Source organism: Lycorma delicatula, chromosome 3, assembly GCF_047948215.1.
Source record: "Lycorma delicatula isolate Av1 chromosome 3, ASM4794821v1, whole genome shotgun sequence".
Lineage (NCBI taxonomy): Eukaryota > Metazoa > Arthropoda > Insecta > Hemiptera > Fulgoridae > Lycorma > Lycorma delicatula.
Genome location: NC_134457.1, coordinates 71656347 through 71672874, shown reverse-complemented (window position 1 = coordinate 71672874; position 16528 = coordinate 71656347). Strand labels below are relative to the sequence as shown.

Here is a 16528-nt window from a genome sequence, read left to right as displayed (position 1 = left end):
GATGGAGGCGTCTTCCTTAGTAAAATTTTCCGGAGGTAAACTAGTCCTCTGTTTGGATCTCCGGGTGGGGACTACTAAGGAAGGGGTCACCAGAAAATTAAAAAATAACATTCTATGAGCTGGAGCGTGGAATGTTAGAAGTCTAAAAAAGGTTGGTAAGTTAGAAAATTTAAAGAGGGAAATGGATAGGATAAATGTAGATGTAGTAGGAATTAGCGAGGTTCGATGTGAAGAGGAAAACAACTATTGGTCATGTGAATTTAGAATAATTAACTCAGCTTCAAATAATGGGCAGGCAGGAGTAGGTTTCATAATGAACAAGAAGATAAGAAAGAGTAGAGTATTTCAAAATGCATAGCGATAGAATCATTGTAATAAGGATAAAATTGAAACCTAAACAGACGATTGTTAACGTCTATATACCTACAAGCGCCCATGATGATGATGAGGTAGAGTGTGTATACGAAGAAATTAACAAAGCAATTAAATATATAAAAGGAGATGAAAATTTAATAATGGTTGGAGACTGGAATGCAAGCATTGGAAAAGGCAAGGAAGGAAATGTAGTGAATGAATACGTGCTGGGCAAAAGGAATGAAAGAGGGGACCGACTTATAGAGTTTTGCACAAAGTATAATTTAGTAATTGCCAACACTCAGTTTAAAAATCATAATAGAAGAATATACACATGGAAAAAGCCAGGTGATACTGCACAGTATCAGATAGATTATATCATGGTTAAACAACGATTTAGAAATCAACTCTTCGACTGCAAAACTTATCTTGGAGCAGATATTGATAGCGATCATAATTTAGTGGTAATGAAATATAGATTGGGGTTTAAAAACCCGAAGAAAAGGTGTCAGATTAATCAGTGGAATTTAGAGAAGCTTGATGAAGAGGAGGTAAAGAAGATTTTTGAGGAGGACATCGCAAGAGGAGGTCTGAGCAAAAATGAAAGTAGAAAATGTAAAAGAAGAATGGGAGAATGTTAAAAAGGAAATTCTTAAATCAGCAGAAGCGAACTTAGTCGGAACAAAGAGAATTGGTAGAAAACCTTGGATTTCAGACGATATATTGCCGCTGATGGATGAATGCAGAAAATATAAGAAAGCTAGTGATGAAGAAAGTAAAAGGAACTATAGACAATTAAGAAATACTGTAAACAGGAAGTGCAAACTAGCAAAAGAAGAGTGAATTAAAGAAAAGTGTTCAGAAGTGGAAAGATAAATTAAAATGTAATAATGTGTTAAACAAAGATGGTACACCGATATATAATACGAAAGGCAAAGTCGATAGGTGGGTTGAATATATTGAAGAGTTATACGGAGGAAACGAATTAGAAAATGGTGTAATAGAGGAAGAAGAGGAAGTTGAAGAGGATGAAAGGGGAGAAACAATACTGAGATCTGAATTTAAGACAGCATTAAAAGATTTGAATGGAATAGACAGAATACCTGTAGAATTACTGTGCAGTGCAGGTGAGAAAGCGATTGATAGATTATACAAACTGGTGTACAGTATTTATGAAAAAGCGGAAGTTCCATCAGACTTCAAAAAGAGTGTTATAGTCATGATACCAAAGAAAGCAGGAGCAGATAAATGTGAAGAATACAGAACAATTAGCTTAACTAGCCATTCATCAAAAATTTTAAATAGAATTCTGTACAGAAGAATTGAGAGGAGAGTGGAAGAAGTGTTAGGAGAAGACCAATTTGGTTTCAGGAAAAGTACAGGGACAAGGGAAGCAATTTAAGGCCTCAGCTTAATAGTAGAAGGAAGATTAAAGAAAAACAAACCAATATACATGGCATTTATAGACCTAGAAAAGGCATTCGATAACGTAGACTGGAATAAAATGTTCAGCATTATAAAAAAGTTAGGGTTCAAATACAGAAATAGAAGAACGATTGCTAACATTTACAGGAACCAAACAGCAACAGTAATAATTGGAGAACATAAGAAAAAAGCCGTAATAAGAAAGGGGGTCCGACAAGGATGTTCCCTATCTACGTTACTTTTTAATCTTTACATGGAATTAGCAGTTAGTGATGTTAAAGAACAATTTAGATCTGAAGTAATAGTACAAGGTGAAAAGATAAATATGCTACGATTTGCTGATGTAGTAATTCTAGCTGAGAGTAAAAAGGATTTAGAAGAAACAATGAACGGCATGGATGAAGTCCTATGCAAGAACTACCGCATGAAAATAAACAAGAACAAAACGAAAGTAATGAAATGTAGTAGAAATAATGAAGATGGACCACTGAGTGTGAAAATAGGAAGAGAAAAGATTATGGAGGTAGAAGAATTTGTATTGGGAAGTAGAATTACTAAAGATGGACAAAGCAGGAGCAATATAAAATGCCGAATAGCACAGGCGAAACGAGCTTTCAGTTGGAAATATAATTTGTTTACATCAAAAATTAATTTAAATGTCAGGAAAAGATTTTTGAAAGTATATGTTTGGAGCGTTGCTTTATATGGAAGTGAAACTTGGACGATCTGAGTACCTGACTAGAAAAGATTAGAAGCTTTTGAAATGTGGTGCTGTAGGAGAATGTTAAAAATCAGATGGGTGAATAAAGTGACAAATTAAGAGGTGTTGCGGAAAATCGATGAAGAAAGAAGCATTTGGAAAAATATAGTTAGAAGAATAGACAGACTTATAGGCCACATATTAAGGCATCCTGGAATAGTTGCTTTAATACTAGAGGGTTAGGTAGAAGGAAAAAATTGTGCAGGCAGGCAGTGTTTGGAATATGTAAAACAAATTGTTAGGGATATAGGATGTAGAGGGTATACCGAAATGAAACTACTAGTACTAGATAGGGAATCTAGGAAAGCTGCGTCAAACCATTCAAATTACTGAAGACAAAAAAAAATACATGTTTACCAATTTAAATTGTTAGATTATATAAAGGATACATCCTTGCAGTCTTGTTGACAGTATATGTTTCCTTTCTGATCATCTGAAAATAGGTTGTTGCTGCACTCCCGGTTGCTCTTGAGGTTCCCACACAGTCTTGGGAGATGCCGGTTGGAGTTCCTCCAGGGGATCTCTTCTTCGTTCATCATACATGTGTAGTGACGGAGCAAATGTCACCGTTTTCTTTGGTTTCAAATTAATAAAGATGAATAGTAATTGATCATTGTGTCTTCAAGAATATCTGTCACCATCAAGCTTAACCATCTAGTTAAGTTTTCTAAGCTTCACTACATGGGTTCTGAGTCTCTACATTGGTTTGTCAGTGGAGGGGTACTACCTTGCTTGTAATCGATCTCCCGTGCTTAGTTGACATGCTGTGGGAGTGATGGTATACATGGTAGTGGTGGTTTCAGAAGGTCTCATTTAATACATAATCATCTTTTTAGGTATAATTCTGATGGAGATTTACCAGATGAGAGATTTTTTCGAACAGATTAGTGAATTTATTGAAGATCTCATGTTCTATGTTGGTTGGTAACACTGAATATATTGAATTAGTATTACTCTTTTTGGTGTCGATATCTTGTAGGTGAATGCCCAGATGCCATATCCGGGAATGGTCCAAGAGTGGAGAAAGATTGTCTGGAACCACGTAGAGTCTTTAAGTTGATTTTCTGTCCTTATATTGAACTTCTACTGTGGCTGCTGCCAGTGGTACAGATGTGCCAGCAGTGTACGAGCAAAATCATATGTTGGTATTCTGAAGTTCAGTATTCAGGTTTAGTTTGTCAAAATTTGATTTGTTTAACAGTGTTCTTCCAGCTCCAGAATCCACTTCAAACTGCTGAATTTTGTTGTTTATTTTTACTTGATGAAGTATTTTTCTATGTTTGATCTGGACTGTTAATTTCTTATATTGTGAATTGATCTTGCAGGAAGGAATCTTCTTCTGCGTCTACTGTCTTCACACCTTTCTTTTTGGGCACACTTTATCAACGTGACTATGTCACAGTTTACAGTACCCACATTTTAATCTAGATGGGTCAACCCTACATTGGGACGAAGTATGATTGTTCCTGGCAATGTTAAGCAGAGTCCTTTGATTCCTAAATATTTTAAATTAAGTCGAGATCTTGGTGGAGGACACTGGCGTTTCTTGTAATAATATCTTGAATTTGTTGTTTGTCGTCTTGTTATGTTTCTAGGTTTAGAGGTAAAATTGCTTGTACCCCTACATTGTGGTCCAGAGACTTTGTGTATATCGGTTGAGGAATTTTCTATTGGGATATCAAATTGTTGATTAGCCAGCAATGATGTTTCTAAAGTTTGAGCTTCTGAAAATGCATCTTGAAAAGTTTTTGAGTTATCTAGCAACAATTGATGACATATGTCTTGGTTGGAAAGCCCTCTGATAAATTGTGAATGCAGAAAAAGATCTGCTACAGAATTTTTACATTGGCATTGTAATTCACATGTTGAAATAAATTTACGTAATTGTTACAAAATCTTGAATTGGTTGATTAGACTCTTGTTTTTGTGAGAGGAATTTATGTCTCTCAACTAAAACCTTCTTCTCGGTTAATTGATCATTGAAAGTTTGTACTATTTCATCATAAGTTAGAGTATGTATTTCTTTGGGTGCCACTGATAACTTTAGTAGCTCAAATTATTCAGGGCCTCTACTGTTTAAAAGAACTGTTTTCAGTATGTCCTTATTTGCTGCTAATCTTTTCATAATAAAAACGTTATCGAATCTTCTTTGTATTGTTAAAGGTTTTCTTTAACTTTGTCAAATTGTTCAAAATAACTTACACTATGTTGAATTATTGGTTTAGGGTTTTGATTAGTTTCAAATTGTTGTAACATTGTTTAAAATTGTTGTTGCATTTACAAAAACTGGGTAAATTGTTCGGCATTCATTTTGAGGTTATGAAGGTTCGTTGATATTGATAAAATTATCCTAATTAAATATACACTTAATAAAATATTTATACACCTAATAAAGTATTTATACACTTGTTAAACAGCACAATAGTTATGAATGAATATTATGAATTAAACAGTTTGAATTTGATTGGTATAAGTAAATTTGTTAAGTGTGAACATGCAAACAAACCTGCAGGACACCAACACTTATGTTAATTGCTTTTTTTTTTTTTTTTTTGTCTTCAGTCATTTGACTGGTTTGATGCAGCTCTCCAAGATTCCCTATCTAGTGCTAGTCGTTTCATTTCAGTATACCCTCTACATCCTACATCCCTAACAATTTGTTTTCCATATTCCAAACGTGGGCTGCCTACACAATTTTTCCCTTCTACCTGTCCTTCCAAAATTAAAGCGACTATTCCAGGATGCCTTAGTATGTGGCCTATAAGTCTGTCTCTTCTTTTAACTATATTTTTCCAAATGCTTCTTTCTTCATCTATTTGCCGCAATACCTCTTCATTTGTCACTTTATCCACCCATCTGATTTTTAACATTCTCCTATAGCACCACATTTCAAAAGCTTCTAACCTTTTCTTCTCAGATACTCCGATTGTCCAAGTTTCACTTCCATATAAAGCGACACTCCAAACATACACTTTCAAAAATCTTTTCCTGACATTTAAATTAATTTTTGATGTAAACAACTTATATTTCTTACTGAAGGCTCGTTTAGCTTGTGCTATTCGGCATTTTATATCGCTCCTGCTTCGTCCATCTTTAGTAATTCTACTTCCCAAATAACAAAATTCTTCTACCTCCATAATCTTTTCTCCTCCTATTTTCACATTCAGCGGTCCAACTTTGTTATTTCTACTACATTTCATTACTTTTGTTTTGTTCTTGTTTATTTTCATGCGACAGTTCTTGCGTAGGACTTCATCTATGCCGTTCATTGTTTCTTCTAAATCCTTTTTACTCTCTGCTAGAATTACTATATCATCAGCAAATCATAGCATCTTTATCTTTTCACCTTGTACTGTTACTCCGAATCTAATCTAATCTTGTTCTTTAACATCATTAACTGCTAGTTCCATGTAAAGATTAAAAAGTAACGGAGATAGAGAACATCCTTGTCGGACTCCCTTTCTTATTACGGCTTCTTTCTTATGTTCTTCAATTGTTACTGTTGCTGTTTGGTTCGTGTTCATGTTAGCAATTGTTCTTCTATCTCTGTATTTGAACCCTAATTTTTTTAAAATGCTGAACATTTTATTCCAGTCTACGTTATCGAATGCCTTTTCTAGGTCTATAAACGCCAAGTATGTTGGTTTGTTTTTCTTTAATGTTCCTTCTACTATTAATCTGAGGCCTAAAATTGCTTCCCTTGTCCCTATACTTTTCCTGAAACCAAATTGGTCTTCTCCTAACACTTCTTCCACTCTCCTCTCAATTCTTCTTTATAGAATTCTAGTTAAGATTTTTGATGCATGACTAGTTAAACTAATTGTTCTGTATTCTTCACATTTATCTGCCCCTGATTTCTTTGGTATCATTACTATAACACTTTTTTTGAAGTCTGACGGAAATTCCCCTTTTTCATAAATATTACACACCAGTTTGTATAATCTATCAATCGCCTCCTCCCCTGCACTGCGCAGTAATTCTACAGGTATTCCGTCTATTCCAGGAGCCTTTCTGCCATTTAAATCTTTTAATGCTCTCTTAAATTCAGATCTCAGTATTGTTTCTCCCATTTCATCCTCCTCAACTTCCTCTTCTTCCTCTATAAAACCATTTTCTAATTCATTTCCTCCGTATAACTCTTCAATATATTCCACCCATCTATCGACTTTACCTTTCGTATTATATATAGGTGTACCATCTTTGTTTAACACATTATTAGATTTTAATTTATGTACCCCAAAATTTTCCTTAACTTTCCTGTATGCTCCGTCTATTTTACCAATATTCATTTCTCTTTCCACTTCTGAACACTTTTCTTTAATCCACTCTTCTTTCGCCAGTTTGCACTTCCTGTTTATAGCATTTCTTAATTGCCGATAGTTCCTTTTACTTTCTTCATCATTAGCATTCTATTTTTTTACGTTCATCCATCAGCTGCAATATATCGTCTGAAACCCAAGGTTTTCTACCAGTTCTCTTTATTCCGCCTAAGTTTGCTTCTGCTGATTTAAGAATTTCCTTTTTAACATTCTCCCATTCTTCTTCTACATTTTCTATCTTATCTTTTTTACTCAGACCTCTTGCGATGTCCTCCTCAAAAATCTTCTTTACCTCCTCTTCCTCAAGCTTCTCTAAATTCCACCGATTCATCTGACACCTTTTCTTCAGGTTTTTAAACCCCAATCTACATTTCATTATCACCAAATTATGGTCGCTATCACATGATGTTAATTGCTATGTACACAAAAGTTTTTCTTTTTCCCCTCATTGCCACTTGTTATAACTCTAAATAACCACATACATATTTGAATTGTAAAACAATATTTATTAATGAGAACATAATGAGTAATTGAAACAATGAATTAATTGAACGTAATAATAATATTCAGTTCTTACTATAATAATATTGTAAGAACTGTCCACATCATAACTAATCCTCGATTCAATAGTCGGCTTACAATTGATATCTCGAACGTTGGGATACAACAATATGGTTATCAAAATATTCATGTAACAACTGTGTAGTTAAATTGGCAGTGCAGCACGTAGCATCATGTTACTGTAACTAGTAGTTTTGTTCTTAAATTTCAAACAAGGCTATGAAATTTTTAATATTTATATGTTATTATTAATTTTAAATTACATGCTTTAGGCAATGTTTATGTAAAAAAAATTTGTCTGATCATTCTTTGTTACAAAATTGTACACCAAACATCAATTTTTTGAGAATACCTTTTGTTGTAAACGTGATGCTCTGTGCTCTACTGTTTTAGTTTTTAATGTATCTAAAAAGGTTTCTTCCAGAAAGAAAAAAGAGAGAAAATAAAGAAAGAAGAATCTAAAAGGAATCAAAACGAATTTTTTCTAGAAAGGAACTTGTAGATAAGCATGGAAGGTGCGGACAATAAAAATTATTACGCTCAGAACAATTAAAAAGACTTTCTGGTACTGGTTCTGTAGCGCAGGAGTTATAAATACTGCCAGGGACCAGTGGACAGAATGAGTAGTTTTGCAAGAGTTTGGTACAGCGTATGATAAAAGCGATAACAGTTAGTGTTAACAGTGACTGAAGAGTGCATCATGAGTATTCCATTTTGGACAGTGGTTTAAAACAGTAAGCTGTTCAGTGAGTTATTTGTAAATAAGACTGAAATAGGCTGTATTCTATTCATTCATAAAGTGTAACATATTTCTTTTGTAAACAGTAAACGTAATGGTACTTGCAGAAAGTGAAATTGTATGAACTTTAGATTTTTCTATGGTTATCTTATTGTTTATGCAATATTGGTTTCTATTAGTCATTATAAAGTTTTTAGTAAATCGGACTTATTTTTGTATTTATAGTTTGTCATTAAATCCAGTTTGTTTTTTTATTTAAATTACTATTTTGTATTTTATATATATTTATTAAAATATTGTTATATTTTATATATTTTTAGAGTAATAAATTGTACTTATAAGAAATTTTTATATTAGCCTCTCTGTATCCTTGTCGAACGGTGAATACACAACAATGTATTTTAATACTCTGTTTATCTTCTTTCACATATAAAAATACTATACTATATACATGTAATTGTGTGTGTATTGATATATTTTTATAATAATATAAATAATTTTAATCAGCCTTTCATCTAAAAGGTCCAAAGTTTAAATTAAAAAAAATAAATTGCGCTATAAAGGGAAAAATAATCTTTCTAGTATTCTCTCCATACAATCTTTGAAAGTTATTTTTTGAAGTCAGGACTAAATTGTCAGTCCCGTATCATCAATCATTGATTGAAATAATTTAATTTTTGCAAATAAAATTTTTATAAAAATAAAAATACTAAAATTAATATAAATATTAAAATGAATTTAAATACTAAGAACATTTTTTATTTTAGTACTTTTATTTTTATTAACAATAACTTTAATAATTTTAATTAGCAATAACGAAATTGTTTCAATCATTATTGAGGATGTGAGATCCTGCCAAAATACTTTTCATGAAAAATTAAGGTAAGATTTTGCCTTATCTCAATATTCTGTACTAAGTGGTTTATTTAGTAGAATTGAAACATAAATTAACAATACAGAGGAATAATATGAATATTAAAAAGATTAATTTCAGTAAGGTAAAAAAAAAATATATATATTTAATATTAAATGAAATATAAAGCAACAAAACATAGTAAATAGATACAAAAACTTATATTGATTCCAAAAATAAATTTTCGTGGGATCCTGCATCTTAAGTTGTTATTAGATTCTATAATTATAATGAAGCATATTTATTTATGATATACTAATTTGTCAAAAGTTTTTTTTGATAATTTTGCAATTTATTATGGATGAATATGCAAATTCTGTTGTCTAGTACTGGAGTGATTATTAGCATAGTGGTCAGTATGTTAATGAATTATTTGAATTTTCAAAAAGTATACTTTTGTATGTGTGCGTGTATTCTTAGCCTCCCTTTTGCGGCTTTACCCATGCTGTATGGTTTCTTGAATTCCCTGTTGCAATTAATGAACACAGTTTTAGCCAGTCATGCTTCATGTCTAGCTCTGCCCTCTGGATACCTCTGTAATCATTAAACTCATGCTTGAGAGATTAATAATGATAAATAAAAATTAAAGCCTATTCAATTTATAAAAACTATTGGTGTATTGTAATTTCTTCAGAGCATCAATTTTGTCAGAACAGGACCCCTAATTTGTTTTTTGAGTTTCTATCACAGCTTCACTAATGAAATACATATTCAGAATTTTAACATAAATTACCATTATGATGCTACCAGGCATCATAAAGATTGATTCAATAGCATTAACATAAAACGGCAAAAATATAAAAAAAACCAATGTATGTCTTTTTACCAATTAAAATATTAAAATTCAAAAAACCCGAAAATGTTTTTTAAATATTTTTATACACACTAAAAATAAAGATACCTTCATTTGTTATCGAGAAATTCAAAGAATAGCCAGGTTTAAAAAATATTCAAAAATCCATTTTAATTCCTTAAATTCAGAATTTCAAAAAATTCTGTCTGTGTACTTACATCATAAGAAGAACATGTATTCAAATTTTCTTCTGTTATCTTAGTAGTTTTTGCTGGACATTGATTATGAATCACATAATATGCTCTTTTATAAAACATGGAGTTGTGTGTTCATCATAAATTTTTTGGGTTATAAATAATGATTATTTAAGTTTTTCTAAATTAAAATTTTTCTAATAATAATTCATTGATGTAATTATAGAATTATATACCAACTGATGATGCGGGATCCTGCGAAAGTCAATTGTTGGTACTAGTTTTTTAAGTTTACTTACTTTTTACAATGTTTTTTGTGGTTAAATTTCAGTTAATATTGAATTTAATTTGCACAATGGTCAGTATGTTAATAAATTATTTGAATTTTCAAAAAAAATAAAATAAATAAATAAATAAATCTATATATATATATATATATATATATAAAAACAAAAATTGAATTGATAACCTCCTTTTTGAAGTCTTTTTAAAATGACAGAAATTTTGTGTATTATAGGTTGAATGTATAGTATTGTTGCAATTGATGTATCTTGGGAAGCCATATCAATATGGAAGAAAACTACCAAGTGATATAATTCCAACTGATGTCAATAATTGTGATGGTTGTTTACATGCAGTAAAATTAGCTAAGGGGTTATGGATAATGTTGATTCATAAGATACCTGTTAGTGACGATTTTGTAAGCGGAGTTATGGTTATAGTAAAAATTCAAATGGCTAGCTTTTAGGAGATAAGAGCTAGCCATTTGAATTAGCCATTAGAAAATGGAAAGCAGCCAGATGCTATTTTAATTCAATTTGATGACAGAATCTATATAATGTGGTAAACCATATAAAAAATGCAGATGGCTACAATTGTGCCTGTCGGTGCAACTTTTTAAGCCACTAAAGGATAAATGGTTCCATTAATTCTAAAAGGATCAATAAAGGTAAGGTTGGTTCTTAAAACCTTACAAAAGATTGTATTATTGGTGTATACAATCAATGAAGGCAAAAACATTTTTGTGAAAGGCCAAGTGCAATGTTGCTTTAAGTTGAGTAAAGAGCTCAGAAGATTTAGCTTTGTGTGATTTGGAGCCTAATAAAGTACTAAATATCACTTAACCAATTTAAAATATTCTTCAAAAGTTTCAGAAAGCATTAGCCAATGGTGTTTTGTATTATTGATTAGATTATCTTTCATTTCACTTCTGTTTGCTGTCAAAATTTTCCAAATTTGGATAAGTCTGCAGGGTTTCATTCTATGCTATTATTCATCATTTGACATTTTTTGGTAAATGCCTTTATTTTATCATCTGGAAAGTGATTTATTGTTTCACCTTGTAAACTTAAATATAAAGCATTGAGGCAATTGAAAATCTATGTCAATCCATCAGTTGATCATGCAGTTCAAAATCTGTATCCTTTAGGAACACCTGCAACTCTAAATATAGTTCTAGTAATCTGCTTAGCATTTTTCCTTTAGGAAGCCATTTCATCTCTATGTGTAGCAGTAACTGAATGTGGTCATTGTCTATTTCAGAACACAGTATAGAAAATAACGAGAATAAGGCCCAAGATTCACTACAATTGGCCATCTTGATGGCCTCCTGGAGTACATGTTTAAATTGTTCAGACATCCATTTTACTGCTAAACCTTCTCTATGGATGCTGCAGTGAGAGAGGGTACACTTAGAGAGGGGAGCTTTTGTGACAACATCTCCATATTTTCCTGTCATAGCTTGAGCACAATCAGAATAGAATCCCAGTACATTTCTTCCAGTCCAGTCCATTTTCTGCAAAGAAATCATCCAGCATTTGAATATTTTGTCGGTGGTAGTTTGTGTTGATAGCTCATAAAAAAAAAACTCCTGTAATTATACTTTGTAATGATTATAAGGACACTCAAAATAAAACCAATAGTTAAACCTGGTTCTAATTTTGTGGCTGGATTTTGCATGTGTTTTTGCTTTATTATGATTTTTTTTGCTATGTTGTATCTTTGTACCTTTGATTGATTAATGTATGGAAGAAAAATTTTACAGTAATTGATAAAAACAAATAGATTGTTCTTTTTATTTAGCTTCAATCAGTTGTCGCAGTTAAATAAAGTGTTTAAAAAAATATTTTTAATTCTTGAATCTATAGTTTGGTAATAAAAAACTTCTCTTCTGAGTGATAGTTGTAATACTTTTAATGGGGATTCTTCTTTCCGTGTCCTTTATTTGTTCATCATTTCTATTTTGGATGATATCTATTATAATTTCTTATATGTTTTATTTTTTTAATTTGTTTTCATTCTTAAGAATTTGATACATAAAAATAAATTTTATAGTGGGAATTTTTTTTGCTTATGAACTAATTCACCACAGAAGCTTATATGTGGATTATGGAAGTGGAATTTTGTAGGATATGGTAATGCTAGGCGGCCTGATGGAATTTGAACCTGGGACCCCCGGATGAAAGGCCGAAGTGGTACCAATCTGCCACAGAGGTTGGTAATTAAATCAAGAAAATGGCGAAGTATCCAATTGAAAAGAATACAAAATATCATGATTCCTTGTAACTCATTTTCTTTACCATTGTATGATGCATGAAAAACTTTTTTTATTTTAAAAATGAATCGATTAACCTATGTAAAGTATAGATTGTTTTGTAATTTAATTGTAAAAAATTCACCTTTTCTTTAACTGTTTAAAGTTTGTTATTGGATGTAATTCTGAAGATAATACAAAATAAAAAAGTTGCTTTGGGGCATTTACCTTGTTTTATTACTGCAGATTTTAATGCTTTTGCAAATTTCATTGTTTATAATTAGAAAATGAAGACATTTAGAATGAAAAACAAAGAATTTTCAGTAAATTTTACTTTAAGAATGAAATAAAGTGCATCACTGCACTGGAAATGTTAAATTTTGCTTCTAGCGATTCTTCTATAAATAAAATAAGCGTTTACAAATGGTTCAAATGTTTTCAAGAGGGCCATGAAGACATTGAAAATGTTTGAAAAATTTTATGTAACCTATAATTTTGTGTTTTAATTTTAAACTATTTTCCCCACACTAAATGAAAAAAATAACTGACAACACAGTTGTATGACTTTCTCATCACGTGGCTAAAACCGCATTCCAGGAAAAACCTACAACTCTGGGTTGTTTCTGATGCATGGCTTACGCACCCATACACTCACAACTTAATTTAAAATATTTATTATTTTATTTAAATATAATATTTTTTGTTTAATTCAATGATTCTAACTAAATTGCACACGCATATGTATTTAATTTGCACAGGTGTGGCGGTACTACTGGCAACAGTCGGCACTAACTAACTAAACTAATGTATTTCCCAACTTACATAGAACTAATTTTGGTTGTACGGTTGGCAGACTGGTGTAGCTGTGAGGATTAATATACCAGGTACCAGTCAACCGGACAGACCAAGTGGTCTTATTCTACAGCCTCACTCCTTTGACCTTTTAAGTTAAAAATTTAATCGCATTAACGCCCCATATATAGAATTAATGTAGACCAAGATTAGTCAAAATTGGTCAAGTAGTTCCGAGGCCAACATCTAGAGCCATAGCTCCGCTATAGCACTAGATGGGAAAGTAAAATAAAAATAATTAACTGAAAAGTGTGTGCACTTTCAGGTTATTGATAATTGATTGTAGATTGAAACTTATCAAGTTGAAAATTTAAGAAATTTTATATTCCTAGAATTTTCTGTATTATATTTTTGGGCTGTAGTAAACTACTCTTAAACAAAATTGCACGTATCAAATTTGCATATGTAATAAGCATCTTGTGTATTAAATTTTTATTACTATTTTCACATTTGAATACAAAAACATTTACAGATAAAGTTGTAATGAAGTGTATTTGATATTCAGTGATATTTTTATGATTGGTTTAAATAAATTTTGGAGTTTATTTTGTTATTACTATTTATTTATTTTTGTGTTCAGGGTTGGTATATATATCATGGAATAGAACCAGTGGTTCATCTGACATTATTTATGCTTGTCATGTGTGTCTTTGCTCTTGGACTCTCAATTGGTGTTACACTTGCTGTAGGAATGCTGTTATATTTTCAGGTAAGTCTTTGACTCAAAATATGTAGTGCTGAAAACATCTCTTCTTTCTTGTAATTTAACAAAATATAATTTATTTATTGTTATTCTTACATACAAGTTACAGCTATGTGGGAAAGGAGATTACATGTAATCACTGTTTTATCTGATTTTAGATTAGTTGAAGGTTTTTTATTTTTGCATTAGATCGGATTTTTAAATAATTTTTTGTGTATTCATAATTAGAATTATTACTGATATCTATTGGTTGTATTCATTCTAGTTTGGAGGGATATGAAAGAAATGTGATTTGTTTCATAGACCATTCTGTTTATTATATAAATCATCTTTATCAAAATATGTTTGCAGTATGTTACTGTGGACTATGCAGGATGGGGCTTTGATGCTTTCAGGTATTTTGATAATTTTTATTGAATCTGGATGCTTCTTATTCATCACTTTATAATAATCATTTTTATTAAGTACTTTACTGCAAATACAGTGTGAAATTCTGACCACTGCTCTGTATTGAAATGGCATTGTCTGGGGAGCAAAATGGCGTCATAATGCTCCTGGTAACTCAGACTGCAATGAGCGATTCAAAATCCGATCAAGTGTGCTGCCTGTTATAAATCTTGGACTTTTTTTATAAGTATTTCTTAATTGATGTATGTTAATATACATTGTTGTAGTTTTATTTGGTATAATAATTATTTTTAGTGTGATTTGTGTTTTAAATGTAAATGTTGATTTTATATAAAAAGTACCTATTTTTTCTTGTTAAATTCATTGAAAGAGATGTTAAATTCATTGAAAGAGATCAGTAGGACAATTAAAATTATTTTGTTCTATTCTTATTTTTTTTAATATTAAAGTAATCTTTCTGTTTCCCTTTAGTTTCTTTTAAATATACTCACAATATTTTTTTGATGATTTTACTTACATGAATTGTTTTTATTATAGGTTAGTGAACTCTATGTTAATTAAGATGTGCTTTATTTTGTAGTGTAATTCTTTCTCTATTTTGTTATTGTGTTTTAAATTTTTTTTAACATCAAAACTTCTGTTTTAATAACAGAACTTTAGAAAATTCTTCTTAACTATGCATAGCACTGAACAATAAAAAAACTAGGGTGTCAGTCTTTAAATCCGCTTCATCAGGATTTTATTAAATTATTAATATATAAACTAAAATAAAAATTAAACCTTGTCTGGTTTAAGTTACACTTTAGTGTAACTGTAATGTTTATAGTTTAAAAATGCAGGTGAAATAAGATTCACTCGTTTAAGTTCCACAGTTTATTTAGGCTTGAGATGACAGTAAGTATAAAATATACAGTATAAAGGTTTAACATAAAGTATTACATAAGTATAAGTTTTAATACTACGTTTACACACATCTGTTTAAGATTAATATACGTTTGCAGTCCACGACAGCCAGTCCGCGACTGCTCCCTCACCCTTAGTCCCCATCACACTCCTACTACTCCAACATGCCGCCCCTAGTTCATCATACATTAAGATATGGTTTCCTAGCACTTGCTTAAGGTGATCTTTTACAGTTTTAACTCCCACTTCCCAAATACCTCCAAAATGAGGTGATTTAGGAGGAATAAAATGCCAAATAATGCCTGTGTAGTGTGTTAGTGTGCGTTTCATTAAATATTAGTTTAGTAATAGTATGATCATATGGAAGGAGAATTTGATTTTTGTAGAGTCGATTAGAGAGTTTTTTAATCTTCCTACTACTCGAAGAATATTGTTTCATCAATGAATGGATTTAACGATTTAATTTTGTTACTCACGATCTTTCCAATCTTAATTTTTTTTGTCTTCATCAAATGTTTGTTGTACTTGTTTAATCCAAAGGATTTCTGCATTTTGTAGGTTGTTAGCATCAGTATGACCAGTTTTTCTAGTTTTAGAGTTTCTGCAGTTATGTATAAACCGTTGACACAAAGCAGTGACTCGTAACAGCTTAGACCAAGAAGAAACTTGTTCATTAAGTCACAGCTAGGTACAGATATTGCTACAACTATTGTCTTTTTACGCTCTTCTAATTCTGGATTGATAGTAATTGTTTGAAGAGCTTCAGGCCATTCATCTTCAGCTTCAGATAGCCAATGTGGTCCATGCCACCAAAGAGATGAAGAGATAAGTATACTTGGTGTAGTCAATCTTGATATTAAGTCTGCAGGGTTAGGCTGTGAGCGGTCACGTTTCCAAATACAGTCACCAGTTAATTCTTGTATCTGAGCCACCCTGTTGCTGACAAATGCTTGACATGTATTTGCTGGTGAATTTAGCCAACGTAATATTATTGTTGAATCTGTCCAAAGAGTGATCGAATGTATGTTCAATTTAATGGAGTCATGAATTTTATGGAGCAGTTCTGCAACC

The 16528-nt window shown here is 31.3% G+C and overlaps 1 protein-coding gene across 1 annotated transcript in view; it reads left to right on the top strand.

The window, feature by feature from the left end:
- Nucleotides 1-16528, top strand: part of LOC142321676 (palmitoyltransferase ZDHHC6) — a 70169-nt gene that overhangs the window by 21308 nt on the left and 32333 nt on the right. The window contains exon 5 of the mRNA XM_075359959.1: nucleotides 14024-14152. Coding sequence (XP_075216074.1) covers nucleotides 14024-14152 — 129 coding nt within the window. The remainder of the gene's footprint in view (nucleotides 1-14023; nucleotides 14153-16528) is intronic.